Source organism: Apodemus sylvaticus, chromosome 1 (assembly GCF_947179515.1).
Source record: "Apodemus sylvaticus chromosome 1, mApoSyl1.1, whole genome shotgun sequence".
In the NCBI taxonomy this organism is placed as follows: Eukaryota; Metazoa; Chordata; class Mammalia; order Rodentia; family Muridae; genus Apodemus; species Apodemus sylvaticus.
This window is the reverse complement of record NC_067472.1, coordinates 27,185,578-27,204,085: the sequence shown is the minus strand read 5'-3', so window position 1 is coordinate 27,204,085 and position 18,508 is coordinate 27,185,578. Positions and strand designations below refer to the sequence as shown.

Below are 18,508 nucleotides of genomic sequence, written 5' to 3'. Positions count from 1 at the left end.
TTCAAATGATTTGTTTTCTGTGTACTGTTGTAAATTCTTTTTTAAAGCAACTTCGTCTAAATATAACTCATGCATGATTCAATTCATTCATTTCAAGGGTACAACAGAATAGTTTTTTCAACTGAGTGGTGTAACCATCAACCACAATCTATTTTAGAACATCTCCCTCACCACACACACACACACTGAGATCCGTTAGAAGTTCCTCATTTCTCTCAGAGTCTAGGGAACCACTAATCTACCCTCTGTCTCCTCTCTTGTAGACCTGCCTCATCTGCATAGGCCATGTAAGCAGTCATATACTACATGTTCTTTTATTTGCATCTGCATAGTGCATTAAAATTCAGAATGTCTTAGCCTCCATTACACAGACAGAGAGACCTTGGAATGCATCGCTCTATATAGTATAGTTCCTCAGAGCTCAGGGAACCCATGGAAGCGAAGGCAGAAGGGGTGTGGAGGCAGAGCGGATGGGGACAGCAGCAGCTCAAGGCCCACTACAGCACTGAGCAAAGCTCATATGACCTCAGAGACTAAAGCACGAAGCACAGGATCGACACTATGCCTTTTGCATAAATATTACAGCCTTCAGTTTAGTACTTTTGTGGGACACCTGGGTGTGTGAACAAATGGGTCTCTGATTCTTGTGACTTCTCTTGGGGCTCTTTTCCATCTCTTGGCTTGCCTCGTCCAACTTTGATGTGATGTTTGTTGGTTTATCTTATTGTATTTTGTTACAGTTTGTTGTTATCTCTTAGAAGCCTGTTTTTTTTTTTTCTAGTGAGACACAGAAAAGGAGTGGATCAGGATGGGAGAGGACATGGGGAGGAATTGGAAGGGATAGAGGGAGGTGAAACTGTAACAGGATATGTGAAAATATTTTAATACAAGTGGGGGTGGGGATCACTGATTGATAATTCCACGATCTGTTATAGCCAAGCCTGCTTGCAGTATCTGTATTCTCGGACTTCTCCTTTCTTCTTGTTTCGGGGAAGGTCTTGCAATCTTTTAAAAAGCTACCAGGAAGAAGTGAGTAATTGAAACAGAGATAAAGATGTTGCAGTGTGAAGTATTATGCCAGCTTGGCTAGGACTTGAGCTGCGTTTACCTCCACCCTATGGAGTCTCCATAGCTTATTCACTACAGTTACATAATGTTTTGAGTCTCCTGGAAACCAGTTAGCCATGAAGGGAAAAGGGGAGATGTTCTCCCTTTTAATCCACTTGACCACATTAGTACAGCCTCCAAGTGTGGTAGTGTAACAAGCCCCAGACCTTAGCACAACGGACACCATGTTTGCGCTACCATTCCTACCTTAAAACCTAGAACATAGGCTCCGGCAACTGCCAGCAGGGGAACAAAGACCTAATCCGTCAAAAAAGATCTAGTCCATGTTCCGGGGAATGTACTAACCTTGCTTTCTGGCTTCTGCAGTTCTGCTCCTTGCTAACTGAAGTGTGACAACCAGGATGTGGCTTTTGTGCCTGAAGAGCAAAGGGACGTGAGGCTCAGGGCTGCATGATTTTTGAGCAAGATCCCCACGCAACCACTGGCCAGCACTACTTTCGTTTTGGCTTTAAGAATGCCTGTGCTGTGTCGTCTGGTGGGTTTATCTCACCCCAGCTGATCGTGCAGGTCAGCTTTTTAACCACTGCCTTCCAGATCTTCTCTGCCCTCCAGGGCATCCTCTGGAGACGTAGTCAATTTTTTTTACTGAAGTGAATGTGGATTCACTTGATCTTACTGACCTGACTCTTTAATACCCTGTGATCTTAATGAATTCCTAATCTTAGAAGACCCACCATTGAAACAAAACAAAACAAACAAAAAAAAAATACCTGGAGTAATATTCTTATTGATCCTTTTTTTTTTTTTTTTTACTCAATTTTACAATCTGTAAGCAAGCATGGTAAGCACTCAAGGGGCCTTTCAAAGCTGAGTTCCAGCTCCCTTTCTTACACATTGGCTGTGGAATGCTCAGCACGGCCACTTCTGGGCCCACCATCTGTTATCACGTTCCATTTCCGTGCTTACCTGGATAAGAAGCACAGCACCTTTGATGAGTTGTTAAGACTTTTGATATGCTGGTAGGTATGGAGAATGTAGAAAGTGATCCCCAGACTAATTACCCCAATAAATGTGCATCTGTACAACCAGTGTAGATCCCCATGAGGTGACTCATGCCCAGATGTCCCAGGAGCAGAAGACACAGCATCAGGTGCTCGAAGAGGCCAAGGTCAAAATGGGTCAGCCCAGCCTAGATGCCAGGTCCCTCAGACTTACTGCCAGGGTGTGGGCTAATACTTCCACTCAGGAGCAGAAGAGCCATCAACTAGCACAACTGTCCACATGGCCTAGCCAAGTTTGAGGGACTTTAGCTCTTGGTCCTGATTCCTCCCGTTCCTAGGGTGTTTTCAGTTTTCTACAGGAGTAACTGTAAATATACTTCCTTTCTGGCATTGGCAGCTACAAAACAGGTAGGGGAAAAGCTGCAGGGAGTGTCCACCTTCGATGGCCACTAAAGTGGGTAAGGACAGCCTAAATAACTCCCAACTTTCTCCTGTCCATTTCCTACCTCTACTAAAATCCTAGCAAAGGCAGATAGATGTGCTTAGGATTTTTCAGTCAAGAGCTTAGAAATGAAGCCTCCTGGCAGAGTACTGAGGCCTAGTACTCCTAGAAGAGTACTGAGGCCTAGTAACAAAGAGGTTGTGTGAGTCTTTGGGTGGTGGCACTGGCACAGAACAGCTGCACCTCAGCTCTGTTGTCTGGCAAAATCAACAGGGCCCACACAAACCAGCCAATTGCTAGACATTAGTTTTACACATAGAAGAATGCTAGAGACCTGACCTGTGCCTGAGCACCAGACTTCAGCTTTACCTACATCTTAGGCAAGAAACTGAGCTCTTTGCCCCAGGTTCTGGTCTTGGCTTAGTGCTTTTCTTTCCTCTTTAAAGAGTAAACCCATTTAAAAGCCCTTTCCTCCCCAATGTGTTCTCTCTGGGAAGGCATTCTAGGCAATTTGGGTAACAATTGTGGGTAACAAATGCTTAGCTACTTTCATCTAGTAAGCTGTTCGAGTCATTTCTTTGAGCGATTGTGCAATAGATCATTTTTTAAAAGAGTTTCAGAAATAGTAGTAAACTAGAATCTAGAATATTAGAGACATTCTGGATGGTGAAGAATGTCACAAGCTAGTAGCATGGGAATGAAAAGTGGGTTCAGAAAGTGAGTTTATTATCTGAGCAAAAATAAAGAAGGATTCATTCAGCTAATTCTGGATGGGAAGATTCCTTATTTACCTGAGGAGACGGAGTAAAGAAAGAGTCAAACACTTTTAATGCAAAGTTTATGTTTATTTTTTATATTGCAACTGACGAATCCTTGAAAAGCAGCCTTCCAAGGTAGCCCTTAAAGGGCTCTACATAAATGGGTACACTGCATCACTGGCAGAGACTTTTCAGAAACTGTAGTCATTGAGTTCATTATGAGTGCAAGTGCTTGTGGAGAGGTTGAGGAAGGAAAGATCAACATATCATATATAAAGTCACAAGTATTTAAGTTGTACACGGGAACCCCAAAGTGATTCTGAAGGTAAAAGTATGAATGGTGAAGATTCAAGTGAACAATTCAAACCAAACTGTCCCATGAAAGATTAGTTTAAAAATGAAAGCAAGAAGAGCATTTCGTCCCCAAAGGACCAGACCATGACGCCATCATCTCTGCACACCAGGAACATCTGACTAAGGAGGTCTCTCTCCTCGTCCATCACTTCAGTTCCTTCCCCTCTCAGGGCATCGAATGCTCCGAATGCTTCCTGTGTCTTGGCTTATACAAATAATATCTACCTCCCTCCCAAAAAAGAAGCCCAAGAAAGCAGGAGTCTGTAGCCTTGTTCCTGGCTGAGGGCATCCTGGTGTTGCGCAGTGAACCCTGGGTCATGAGTTTCCCTATAAAAACTAAAGCATGAAAGAGTGAATGAAAGAGCACCCATTTGGCCCAGTAAACAAAGGACGGTATATAAATCTTTCTCAGAAACTGTAGTCATCTGGGAGAAATTTTCTTTCCATATAACAATTCTTGCACGTGGTTAAGAGTTTAGGGTGAACCCCTGGTGCCAAAACCTTCTTGTTTATTCACTGACTTGGTTTATGGTAGAGTTGTAGGCCTCTCAATAGCTACAGAGAGAATGTGGTCTACCATGCAGGTATCGCTTGAGACTTGCATAATAGGAACAATGAGCCAGGTAATGGAATGGTGGTGGTATGTGTGTGTGCAGTAACTGGTTTATAGATTTCCCTCCAGAGGACAATCTGTTCTGTTACTTCAAAAGCAGACTACTTCTAGCTTCACTTGACTTGAAACGCTTCAATAGCTCCATGCTGACTACAGAGAAGTCTAAAATCTTTAGCATGGGATAAAAGTCCTTTCATAAGCAGATGGCTGTCTCCCTTCTAGCACCCAGTTTCTTGTCTGTAAACCTGGCAGACAGGCTATTTCTTCCCTTGTTTAGCTTCCTTCAGCTGAGAATCCCTCCCCTCCTGATCCACACTTGGTTAAAATTCCACAAAATCTCTCTCAACACCATTACTGAGGAAAAACCTCCAGCCCCATTTCTCCTCTCAGTGTAGCCCCTCTGTTTTCTTAGGAGTCCTACCCGAGTAGGATGTGGTCCAGGGATGCTCTTAAAACTCAGTCTCCCAACCCTCTTGCCACATTTTACCCTGTATGATAAAGCCTCTTACAGATCCCCTAAACACCCACTCCTATTTATCAGGAGTGGGAAAAATATCCCCCCAGTGGTTCAGTATGGTTCCATTTTCAATCAAGTCTCTGTTCAGGTCATTTCCAATGAGAAGTTGTCTTTGATCAACTTGATCGAAGAGTTTCCTCCTCTTCTTCTCTCTCTCTCTCTCTCTCTCTCTCTCTCTCTCTCTCTCTCTCTCTCTCTCTCTCTCTCTCTCTCTCTCTCTCTTTTACATATAACGATCCTCCTCAATAAAAGGGACATCACCTTAACCTACTTTTTCTTTGTGGCAGTGATGTAACATGACATTATATATTTATTATGTATTCTATAACAATCTATTTTTTCCTTCTAGAATGTAACGTTTGTGAGCATGGGACCTCCCTTTGTTTATTGCTGCATTTGGGACGAATGATGAGTGTCTCTATCTCATTGCACACTTTGCCTTGCACTCGTGCTCCTTACTCTGCTGGGCAGCAGGGCTGCACACTGTTCATCTTGGTTTCCAATCCCTCCCCGGTTCTTTTGAGTAACCTGGAGTAAATCTGTGATACTCCTCATATGATTGATCCTAACAGAAATCCTTAAAACTCTACATACTTTAAAATTCAGAACCATTTTATCACTTAACACCCCCAAAAGACTGCCCTGAAATCACATACAGTAACAGTTCTGCTACAGAGTATTTGAGAAGTCTCATTATCATGATAAATAATGCCCAAGCAGCTCAGACCACCAAGTTAATTGTGATGGCAAACTCTGAGAGTGTGGGGTTTTAGAACTGTGTTCCCGTTCTGTCATGGGTTTCTATACCATGCCTCTCTTCACAACTGAGAAAGCTCAGAATGACTTATGTAATTCATTGATTTAAAGCATCTTTAAAAAAAAACCAACAAACACAGATGACACATTTTAATGTATATTAAAACATGAATGTTAAAACTATTTGCTGTATTTTACAAGTGAGCAAACGAGTTTAAGGAGGATTTTGGCAACTTGTTTTGTTAGTCATTGTCTAAGCTGTATCTGAAACGGAGCTATCTCACAGTAACAAGCCACACTATGCAGTGTCTGACTATCCTGATTCACATAGCACAGGATTTTTGGTTGTTTGTTTTTAATTCTTGTAGTATCCCTTTGTGTTGGTGAATCTAAGGGAAGAAATTTTAAAAGTGTGGAAAATCCTGAGGACATAAGTTCCTCATTATAAAAACAAGTTAGCTCTATCTAGCCAACACACCTGGTTGATAATTCAATGGAAAATGTATTTTTTCATCTACACCAGTGTTTTTCAACCTTCCTAATGCTGTGACCCCTTAATGTTATGGTGATGCCCCCAATTGTATTTTTTGTTGCTACTTCACAACTGTAATTTTGCTACTATTATAAATCACAATATAAATATCTGATATGTGGGTATCTGATATGTTATCCCTGTGACTCATCTGACTCCCAAAGGGGTCATTTACTCCCAAAAGATTTACAACTCACAGATTGAGAACTGTGGTCTATATCAATGGTGTGTGTGTGTGTGTGTGTGTGTGTGTGTGTGTATAAGAAGAGAACGAGAGATGGGGGAGAGGGAGAGGGAGAGGGGGAGGGGAGAGGGGGAGAGAGAGAGAGAGAGAGAGAGAGAGAGAGAGAGAGAGAGAGAGAGAGAGAGAGAGAGAGAAAGGGAGGAACAGACTGAGAAACAGAGATGGGCGGAAGGAGAAAGAAATAAATGGAGTGGGATGGGGATGGCCTTGAGTGCATATGAAGACTAGCCTGGAACCCCATGTAGCCCAGGCTGGCTCTGAACTCACATTGATTCTCTTATCCTAGCCTCCTTTGTGCTGGGATTACAAATGTGCACCATCACACCCAGCTCCAACATTTTGGATGTTGGTAGAGAAAGACCAAGTGATTTCAGATAATTAATAAATATATAGGCACAGTTACTTGCCCTGGTTTCCTTTGCAGGACCATGACCTTCAGGTCTCAGGTCTGCTGTCCCCTGAAAGACTAAAGAAGGGAGGAGAGACCTTTAAAAGGCACTAGGGTAGATAATACAGAGATAATGTCTTTCGAAAAGACCGTAGTTGAATGGATGTTTTAAAGCTAAGCAGAAGTTGACAAAGTGTATTTGTGATGAGAAAAAATTGAAACTGGTTCAGAATCACCAAAAATCACAGTGGTATTTTGGCATTAAGCAGTCAATAATATAAGAGCAATAGAGGAAATTTCTAGAAATCCTTGTCACAGCTGGAGACTCAGTCTGGACCCTCCCACACTTGTGGGAAAGTCTCCTGTTAGAGCTATACAGCAGAAAGACAAACAGTAGCAGTGACTACAACATCAACATACAGGCACTTTACATATAAAGCAGATAAATATACAGACGAGGTATAAGAAATAGAAATAACGTATACACTGAAAACATCCCAACACAAACGGGCTTTATTTAAACCAGACACGTGAATTCTTCCATTAGCATCAGCTTCTCAAGGATATGGAAATGAAAGGCGGGTCTGCACAAGGTAGAGAGGTGAAGACCCGACCAAGGAGTAGCCTTTCAAAAAGCCCTTGGAAGGGCATCCTCAATCCAAAAGATCAGTAGATCTCCTGTTACAGCGTGTATACAACAACATCCTCATTTGAAAGTGACCCATCCAACTTAACAAAAACCTCTCAGAATGAAATGTCCATATGTGTGAGTGTATCATAAATTATATTTAAGTTTTAGAAGTGAAATAAAGTACCGATCTCAGTTTAAATACTAAAACAGACATTAAAAAAACAAACAAACACAATCTTCAACCTTATTACTTAGGATGCTTTGTTATACCCTTCTTAGGTATAAACATGTATAAAACAGACCATTATTTCTAACTGACATCTCAACCCAGGACTTTTGCACTAAGTCGGGTGTGATCAGATCAGCTATGGGAGCCCCTCCAAATTTACACAGGGGTTTGCTGCCCTTCATACCGCATATGCAAATAAGGACTTGTCATCGCAGGCTGTTACAGCGTAGTGTAAAGTAAATCCAGTGGGATATGACAGTGATGAGAGGGGGTAAGAAGACAAAGATAAAATTGCATATAATGCTCAGTGTTTGCCACTTTCATTAACCCCTTCCTTTAAAGTCCTCTCACATGGTCACACAAATGTTTAGAAGTGCAGATATGTGAACTTTGTGTTGAGTTGGTCAGCACCTGGATGGACACGAGCAATTACAATGAGGAAGGCATAGACAGAGAAGAGAGAAATCACAAGGGACAAAAACGAAGGGAGGGGGGGATCCTTTTTTCTTTTTTTGTCCTAAGACATTGCAACAGAAAGGATCTAAAAAGGACAGCGAGACCAAGGTGTTCACAGTGCAACATGCCAGATTCGTAGTTTCATTTGAAACCAACAGCAAATCATGAAACGTCATGAAAAAATATAAGTAAAGGCAAAATCTCCTAGAGTAATTACTAAAGGAAGTTAAAATTACCACACTGATCAGTAAACCCCAGAAGAAAAATGGACAGCGCTTTCATTTTCAGGCCTCTCTTGAACGTCATATAACTTTTTAAAGTTAATGCATGAAATTGGTAAGGTTTGGCCACGCTGCACAATTTCTTTCTTTCTTTTTTTTTTTTTTTTTAAAAATACAGTATACAGAAAAAAATCCTTATATTCCCCATTTTGTATCATAAGTTTGAAACCTAAGAGCAAAAGGTCTAGGATTTTAAGTTATTTACAAATACAGCAGGCTCATCCACCGCAGCGGCTTGGTTCCGGCCCCACCGAGATCACCTTCTCTGGCATTACCAGGCAGTCCTCTGTCCTCACCAGGGGCTGCTCCTCTACTGTGTGTCAGTCATTTTGAACAGTTCTAACAAGGCCCCAACAGCTCCAAAATAACCCTGCAAAACACAAAGAACTCCTGTAGGGTTATTTCTGGACCATAACCAAACAACTCTTATGTTCACTAGTACTAGAAAGGGTGCCCTGGATTTTAAAGATCTGTAACACTGGAAGCAGAATTCATGGTTGGAGATATGGGTTAGAGGCAGGGCCTGTGTTTAGCACAAGCAACTCTACACAATTGATCTCCCAAAACACAAAACAAACAAACGCTGATTTCTTGGCAAAAAAAAAAAATCAAGACCATTTAATCAAATAACTGTCATTAGTCTGAGTGCATATTTATCTATATTAATACAGTAAAGTGCTGAGAGCTGTATCTGGCATGCACCATTGCCTTCTTGTAAAAATAAAAGCTCGTATTTCTATGAAAATGAAGGTTTCTAAAACTCAGCTATTTTAGGAAATAGTGTCTCAGTCATTGGCTTGCTGTATGTAACAAAATACCACACTCTGAGTTGCTTATAAAATAAATAAACACTATGACTTCATCTCATAGCTTTCTGGACTCGGGGCAATCCAAAGTCAAGGTAAACACCTGTCAAAGCCAGGCTCTGGGCAGACTGTCCTCGCTGGGAACTGGCACAGCAGAGGGGGCCTCTTTTATAAAGGCATTCATTCCTTTGCAGAGAGCCCCGCCCTGGTGACCTAGTCTCCTCCCCAAGGCCTCACCGGCTGACACCATTATCTTGGGAATTAGGATTTTAGTGTAGGAAGAGATGGGAAGGAAACCATGGCATACAAATATTGAGTCCACAAGCTACCTGGTTTCCAAAGGGCTAGAGACCCAGCTCCTGTTTAGCCTGACTCAGAAGTTGCCTTAGAGATGATATGGATAAGTCAGGACCTTTAATGCAACTGTTGAGTTCTTATCACATGTTTGAAATTATTCCCAGCACTTACATTTAAGTGTAAATCACTGTCAATCAATCACAGGGACAGCTCCTACTGACTTCACATGTGTTGGATAACTACACAGAGGTGCTGCTACTGGATCATTTAATTCTGTTCTTTAAGAAATTCCCCATATTGTTTCCCATAGTAATTTCTCCTCCTCTTCCTCCTTCTTTTCCTCCTCCTCCTCCTCCTCCTCCTCCTCTTCCTCCTCCTCCTCCTCCTCATCATCATCATTTCCAAATGACTTTTTCTTTTCATTTCAGCAACTGTCTTCAAATCTCCACAATCTCTACTGTTGCCTAAGAAAACTTCTAAAAATATGACATTTTGGTGGGTGGGGTGGGGTAGGGTAATAAATACAAAGTTTAAAAGGCAATTTTCTCCTTGATTTATTTAAAACACAGGCCTGACTCATATGGTAGACAACCCACGATACACATGAGACAGTTAAGTCCACGTGAGCTTGACCTACCTCATGTTCCAGAAACAGTGCTTTCAGCTGTCCTTTAGACCAAAAGTCCATGGCATATGCTAACAGTTTCATTGAGACCATATTGATTCTGAGAAAGTTCCCAACAAATACAACTCTGTCGATATTCTGAAGAAGAAAAAAAAGTTACGGGAAAACAATTAAGCCGTGGCTTTAAAACAGCATTTAGTAAACATCCAGTGTTCTACATGTGGTCGTCTATGACCACACTCAGTCAATATTTACAAGTGGAACCATTTCAGCATCTCTAAAACCCACGTTCAACCAACAGAATATGCCACACATATTCTGGTAAGACGCGTAAGATTTTGGTTGGGCTAAGACGGTTAAGTTTTGGTTAACTTGACACAAACTTGAATCAGCTGGGAAGAGGGCACCTCAACTGAGAAGATGGCACCATCAGACTGTCCTGAGACAAGTCCGTGGGGCATTTTCATGATTGATATAGGTTGGCCCGGCCCACTTCAGGTGGTGTCATGACTTGTATATGAAAGAGCACCTCAGTAAGCAGCCTCCCGCTGTGGTCTCTGCTTCAGGTCCTGCCTCCAGAGTGTTACTCTCTTTGAGTTCCGCCCTCGGCTTCCCTCAATGATGGAGTTTCATTAGGAAGTATAGGCCAAGTCAATCCTTTCCACCCCAAATTGCCACCCCGTGATCTTTATCACAGCAACAAAAAGCTAACTAGGACTTGGGCAAAGCAGAAATAATAATGAACAAGTTGCTGTGTTTACAGTTGTCATGCTAGGTTGCATTAGGTCTGCTACATACTCAGTTTACACACACACACACACACACACACACACACACACATCCCCCAAACTCCAAGGATAAAATACTATTAGAACCAACTTATAAATGAAACGAATGGTGTGGTTTGTTCATTTACTGAGTTTGGGATATAATAAAGAAAAAAATATTCAGTCTCTGCCCTCAAGTGCAAGGTAGAATCCTGCTTGAGTAACAGAAGGGTTAAAATAAGGTAACAAAAATACACAGCACTGATGTAACATTTCATTCTGAAGCCACACATATGAGCATGCCTTGCACCCGGTGCAGGCCGTCAGCCTCCCAAGCCTCCAGTTCCTGCAGCCCTTCCCATTCTTCCCCTGGGTATTTCTAAAGCTAAAGACTGAGCTCAGCCTACCTGCCATGCAGATGCCCAACCATCCCCCCCTGTTGCCATGGTCACTAGGATCAAAGGCAACAGAGCCTCTGCTGGTTATTTTCTGCTCTGTCTGCCAGGGGTAATCAAGGTCTAGGAACACCATCTTTTGACTGTCTCAGATTTTAACAATGTGTCTTCATGAAGACGTTAGTTACTGATAATATTCTGGGGGTGAAGGCCTCAGAGGTACTTTCAGTAAATTTCCATTAGAAATAAAGTCTGTGGCTGCAAACTGATCAGACTGCAGAACACATAAGGGGGGGGGGGAAGCACATCAAATTGGAATTTAACTAAACTTGGGGGCTCAAAGTAGAACTCTCAAAGCCTTGTCTTATCCTACCAGGAAGATGGAGGAGAAATCAGCATTAAATTTTGCCAAGCATTTCATATTGCAAATAAGGACCAGGTGGGTCAATATTTCAAGTGTTTAACAAAGAAGGAAAATGAGAGCTGACGAAGGAGAATATAAGCAAATTCTTATTAAAAGTGATGTAGGACTGGGGCAGTGGCTCAGCAGCTAAGAGTGCATGCTGTTCTTTCTTGCAAGGCACCACAGGGTGATTCCCAGCACACACATGGGGCTGCACATAACTGCTTATAACTCCACGCATTCAATGCTTCTGACCTCCGCCATCACCTACACTCACAGCCACATATCTCCACACATTTCCACACAGACACATACAAACACATGCATATTAATATGTGGAAATAATAAAGAAAAACTAGTGTTGATGTAGAAGGGGGATGATACTCAGAATCCAGGACTTGGATTTGTTTACTTGAAAAAATATCTTCGGTACATATCTAGTGAAACGATGTGTTAATGAATAAAAGAGTTCTTGGAAGTGAGCAGGACCTTCAATCCGAAACAGAGTGGGTGAACAGTATATCCAGACTATTCACTGGCAACCCATAGGGGAATCACTGAGACAGCCAGATTGCTCAGTGGGTGAAGGTGCTTGTGTTAGGCCTGAGGACCTGAGTTTAATGTCTGAACACAGCAGAGATAGCATATGTTTGCACTTCTATACACACATACACACACACACACACACACAGAGAGAGAGAGAGAGAGAGAGCTTTGAAAGGGGAAAACACTAATAATGATTAAGTATATGAAAATATATAACCTTACTTAAGTTACAGTTTCTTTTCTATTAGATTAGGAAATATAAAAAAGGTTAACAGACATCTTGGAAATTGATTTATCATGCTTAGTGGGAATCTAAATAAGAACTGCCTTTATGGAAGAAGTTTTATAATACCATTAGAAATTACAATCAACGGGGCTGGAGAGATGGCTCAGTGGTTAAGAGCACTGACTGCTCTTCCAAAGGTCCTGAGTTCAAATCCCAGCAACCACATGGTGGCTCACAACCATCTGTAATGAGATCTGACACCCTCTTCTGGGGTGTCTGAAGACAACAGTGTACTTATATATAATAATAAACAAATCTCTGAAATAAAAAGAAAAGAAATTACAATCAACACACCCATTGATTCAGAAATTTATCTTTTTAATGTATTTAATTACAGTGCTTGAGACAAGGTCTCACTATGTAGACCTGGAGGTCACTGTACAGATCAGGCTGGCCTCAAACTCCCAGAGATCTACCTGTTTCTGCCTTTTGAATTCTGGTATTAAAGGAGTGGGCTCGCATGCCCAGACATTTATACAAAATTATATGTTATATAAAATTATATGTTATATAAATGTTGCAATATATATACATATATATTGCAGAATTTTTTAAAAGATTTACTTATTTTATGTATATGATTACATAGCAGCTGTCTGCAGATGCACTAGAAGAGGGTATCTGGTTTCATTACATATGGAGTTTACCACCATGTGGTTGCTGGGAATTGAACTTGGCACGTCTGGAAGAGCAGTCAGTGCTCTTACCGCTGAGCCATCTTATCTCTCCAGCCCCCTTACTGTAGGATTTTTAATAAAGCAAAAGGCTAAAAAAAAAAATACCCTAAGTACTATTAGAAAAGTGACCAAATCAGCAGCAGCATGTAGAGTGCTAGACAGCTATTATAAATGTTGAAATACAAATACAGCAGTCTCAGACACACTGTGTAAGACACAATATTTTCAGCAGGGCATATCTGACGCCCATGCAGACTGATAATGATGGTGGACGAAAATGTCTGATTGTTTTTTTGTTTTTTTTTAGGCTAAAAAGAAGAGTAGAAGAAGGATATAAAAGAAAAGAGGTAGACAGGCCTGTGCGGCGTGGGTCCTGGAAACTGATCAGAATGAACCGACAGATGCAGGGGGTCCTTTATTCGCTCCCCTTTATGGATGCCTAGACATGTCCATAATAAATCCCAAGACAAACAGAGTAGTATGTAGAGGGTAGATTGTATAGTTTTCAATTATTCCGGAGCCGCTCTTTCAGAGGATCTGGGTTCAATTCCTAGTACCCACAGGCTGGTTCACCACTGTGAGCCCAGACCTTCCAGCTCCCTTTCTTCTAATCTCTGTGGGCGCTACACAAACACAGAACACAGACGGTGGGAGCTACACACACACAGCACACATGTAGTACACAGACTACATGCAATTGAGACACCCATACACATACAAAAACATATTTTTTATATAAAGAGACAATGTTCTGTGCAGCTTGTTATCTTTGAAAGCACATTATTTCTCCAGTACCATATAAAAGAGAATTAAAAACAACCCAAAATCTAAAAGCGGGCAAACCTTCTCTAGCGGGGTGCGAGCTGAGATGAGTGTAGAAATGGACTAGTTTCCCCGACTGCCTTTCTGCTGTCTTCGAGTCTCTGGATTATCTATTCAAAACTAAACAAAAGGGGCAACGCAGGCAGCTGGGCGGGAAATGACATCAGCAGCCTGAGGCAGCTTGAACCTTGAATGTAACAATGTCTACTGTCCAAACAAGAACGGCTCGCTCACAGGTGCTCTGACTGGGGTGACCTACTGCATTCAGACTGGATTTGAGGTGAATTTCACAGGAGGAAAGTCACATCTGGTACTACATACCTGGTCAAAACCTGTGCCTAGGGAAGTCACAGGCCCTAGGTGGGAGGGTATTGTTTTTGCCTAGTGGACATATAATGTGCCTATCAGATGATCTTCTAAACAGCCATTTGTGACCAGGGACTAGTGCTGATGTCAACTTTCGTCAGAAGAGCTTCTTTTTGCAGATACTTGTAACTGGTCACTGTGCTGAGAATAAATGACTGTTGAACGTTCCACCATCAATAAGGCATCTGTAGCACGCCTTCTAAGGTTCAAGGAATACAGTGGGAGAAGGAATGGGAAAGTGTGATGGTAGTGGGGGGCGGGGTATGGGCACTGCTGAACCCCAGGTGTGATGAGGCTGTTGCACAATTTCATTCACAGCAGCTGTGATTCTTTGTACAAGATCTGGCCTAGCATCCTGTCTTGGAGTTGGGAAGGACTCACAGGTCCTACCACTCCCTGAGGATGTATACAGTCAATGGCCGATAGAGAATGGACCAACATTGTCTTTATCGCTGTAGCCACTGGTTAAGAGCCCATGCTCTGGGAAATAAACCTTTGCCAATGCCCCTGTTAAAACACCCTGATGGGAATCATTGGTGAGAGAGAAGGGCAGGTGGGGGGAGTAGAAAGGGAAGTCTAGGGCACTTGGGAAGGGGGAGACCAGGAGAGGAGGTAAAACACGAGGGTCAGGGAGGCAAAATGATCAAAATATACTGTATCCATGTATGAAAATGTCGTCATCAAATAAATGCATTACAAATAGTTGATGTTTGCTAACGAAAAGAGAAATAAAGCTTAAAGTTGCGGGTGGGACTGAACGGATGGCCCAGTGGTTAAGAGCAAGTGACACGCTTTCAGAAAACCTGAGTTTGATTCCCAGCACCCACATCAGGGAGCACACAAGCCCCAGGGGATCCACCTCCTCTGGCCCCCAGGGACAACAGACTCACATGAACACCTCTGATAGGTACATATGTACATAATTAAAAAAAAATTTTTTTTTAAACTTAGAAAAAAGTTGACAGGGAGAGTATTTTATATCATTACAACATCAAAAAAACCTAACACACAAAAAGCCCCCCAAACAATAACAAACAAACAAAACAACTCAGATTCTAGAACTATCATGCTCCATTCTATGAACTGGCTTAAGTAAAAGATTCTCGCATCAGCCACTGCCTAGCACACTGCAAGGGCCGACAACCTTGGTTCCCACTCTCCCAGGGAAATCTGATGGTGCTGCCCTGAGAGCCTGCATTAATTCAGCAGCCGCTAAAGGAGCCCTGGTCCCAGGGTGGTCAGTGAGTCTGCCACTCCATCCATGGAACTGCACAGGAAACTCCCAGAGCCGTCGCTCAAGCCAGCAAATAACATGCATTAATTTTTCCAGTGTGAAAATTAATGACGGCTGGCCTCACCAGTGCAAAGGGATTATGATACCTGTGTTTAAGAGACCTGGCTCGTTCCAGCACACTACAGGGTAGAAGGTGACTCTGGAAAGCAGGGGAAAGGGCACAGTTGCTCTGTGGGGCAAAGGGGGTGACACTCTACAACTGACCTTTGAGAGCCGTGAGCACAGCCAGCCTACCCACATGTTAGTCTTACCGCTTGTTTGGCTACTTGGAAAAACACCCTGCAAAGGTTAACGCCAGAAAAACAAACCCGGGTTTTCAATGGATCTCATGACCAGAGTGGACTTTGAGAAGACATGTCTTGGTAGCCTGATCACCAGCTTCCTCTTTATACCCATGTGGACTAGGGACTTCCAGTAGGGACCTGACTGCTGTGCAGGTGACAGTAACATACTCTACTCAGTGTTGTGAGAAGAGGGGGTCTGTATTGGTAACCACAAAGCTCAAATCCAGAATCTTCACTAAAACAGACAGACAAACAAACAGAAGTACTTGGTACCCTAACACCACTTGGCAGCGATTCTACAGATCTCCTGGAGCTGCAGTTACGGGCAGTCGTGAGCAACCAGACATGGCCTCTGCAAAAGCAGCATGTGCTCCTAACTACTGAGCCATCATCTCTCCAGCCCCTCAAAAAGGCTTTGAAGTACCTGAAAATTTTCATTTATTGATCTAGGTAGTGACTTGTGTGTGTGTGTGTGTGTGTGTGTGTGTGTGATATTTATGATACCTATGATTTGAACTATCTTTCGTATGCATGTCATATTTCTATGAAAAACTGCATAATGACCTACAGTGCTTCGTATATATTTCTCCTATTACCTGTTTCATTCTCCAAGCTCTTTTGCTTATCTTCCTAACACACCTCGAGGAGAGGACTGTTCTACTTTTCAAACCTTGCTTCTTAGAAAGGGGTTGCACTTTTTCACCCCAAAAGAATTTAGCAATCTTTCAAAAGTTATTAATAAAGCTCTGTCTGTCCTCACGTATACATTCTCCTTACGCCTGGGGCTCTGGCTGGCCTCGGCTGTCGTAAGCTCTCTCTGCTTTGATAGCCCTGTACAATGCTGCTTGAATCCATGCCACAAGGCAACACTGTAAAGAAGCTGAAAGCAGAGAGAATATCAAGGATTGCAGGTGGGAGCGTTTTTTGTTGTTGTTGTTGTCGTTGTTTGGTTATTTACACACACACCCAGGGCTTTCCTCACCTCTCAGTAGTCTACAGCAATACTAGCAGTTAGAAAGAATGGAATGTGGACTGAAATTTCAACCTGCTTCCATGGGGATATTTATTTAAAAGTAAATCCTATTATCTTCCCCCTCACTCACTATACCCTTCTCATGGTCAAGAAGGTGTACCCACATAATAAAGAACAAGTTTCCTGAGAATGGCAACAGTTCTTACACTGCCAAAGATGAGGCAGGGGGATGGCCGCTGGCCAAGTCAGGGTTCACGCCTTACCTCATTCAGTGCACACATCCGAGCAATGGAGCCAATGTTGTTGGTGATGGTGACCAGGGTGGCCCGGGCGAGGTCTTCTTTGCTGATGGACTCTCTCTTTTCTTTGCTCATCATGTTGCCAAAGCTATGTTGGGAATATCATTGAGAGTGTCAAAGGCCTCCTCAGGCAGGACCCAGGCTTCTACCAAGGCACTCTGTGAAGCACTATGAAAAATCCTGCTGAGACTTATGAGCAGACAGAATTATACTATGAATAGCTGGCTGCCCCCTTCTTAGCAAGGGACAAAGGAGTATGAGTATTAATGGGAGAGAAACTTGTAACACTTCTAGACAAGAATGGAACTGGAGAAACTGCGGCACTTTTCCAGAACCTTCTTTCAAAGTTGCCTTATTTTAAGCACCAGTATCAAGTGGCAAACATTTCAGCGCTTCATTAAGGACAGGAGTCAAGTCTGAGATCTGACATGATAGATATTTGCACCAGGCTGGTAGGCTAACATTTATTTAAGAAAACAAAACAAAACAAAACAAAAAAACAAAAACCAGAAAGCTAGATGAATGGTCAGGGTGGAGAGCCTGCTTCTTGTAGATTCTCTAAAGCTCCTAGCCACTTAGTCTCTACCTTGATGCTACGGCAGATCCTTGAAGGCCAAATCGTTCATAGTCTCCTCCGTAAATGTCCTTCACCAGCTTATCGACATTGGTGCTGTCGCCTTTAGCGGCCATGTCCAGAGCTTCTTCAAAGGTCTCACAACCAGTCAGCAAGCAACATAGGCCTAGGAATGTCCCACCTCCAAGACTGAAGGAACAATAAGGTTGGTTTTTAAAAGTTTTGCTTTGTGATATGCCCATCCAAGACCCCAGCTACACCAAGTCTATTAATATGGATTGAGAGAAATGCAGAAAGGCAAAGGGGCGCTTTGTGGCAGAGCAGAGGGGCACCCGAGCCAGGGCCAGCGTTACAGCAGAACTTGAGGGTGGACTGGATCAGAAAAGAGGGCAGTGTTAAGATTAACCATCAAGGAAAGCTTGCCCCTAAATTTGAGAATATAATTGAAAAACACTCTCACTGATTTCTGTTGTGAGACCTTCAGCCAGCTACTAGCCTAAGCGTTGTCTGCTAGACTAAGTTCCTGGCTTCTTCTGTTTGGGGTGTCTGATAGCAGCAAGTAACCAGAGAAATGGATGACGTCGTACACCATAGGCGACTACATGCAAATTCACAGGGAAAGAAAGAAAGTCCTCATACTTCGTGACTACAGAGCCAACGCTCTGGGATGACAAACTCATGACTCTGCCCCAGCGGCCAGCCCAGGAGGCTGCCTTTCCTGACCCTACCTCTCTATAGTAGTCATCTCAATCTACCTCGGAAATTTTGAGAACAAAAAAACTACTACCACCCTAATAAAATAACGTTTTCTACTAGTCTTTGGG

The 18,508-nt window shown here is 42.6% G+C and overlaps 1 protein-coding gene across 2 annotated transcripts in view; it reads right to left on the bottom strand.

The window, feature by feature from the left end:
* Positions 1-6,404: 6,404 nt before the first annotated feature.
* Positions 6,405-18,508, bottom strand: part of Pank1 (pantothenate kinase 1) — a 69,946-nt gene continuing 57,842 nt past the window's right edge. For both annotated transcript variants that reach the window (XM_052186800.1, XM_052186801.1), the window contains exons 4-7: positions 17,697-17,873; positions 17,075-17,198; positions 10,011-10,136; positions 6,405-8,640 (exon numbers count right to left, since the gene is read on the bottom strand). In XM_052186800.1, coding sequence (XP_052042760.1) covers positions 8,581-8,640; positions 10,011-10,136; positions 17,075-17,198; positions 17,697-17,873 — 487 coding nt within the window. In that variant the 3' untranslated portion in view covers positions 6,405-8,580. The remainder of the gene's footprint in view (positions 8,641-10,010; positions 10,137-17,074; positions 17,199-17,696; positions 17,874-18,508) is intronic.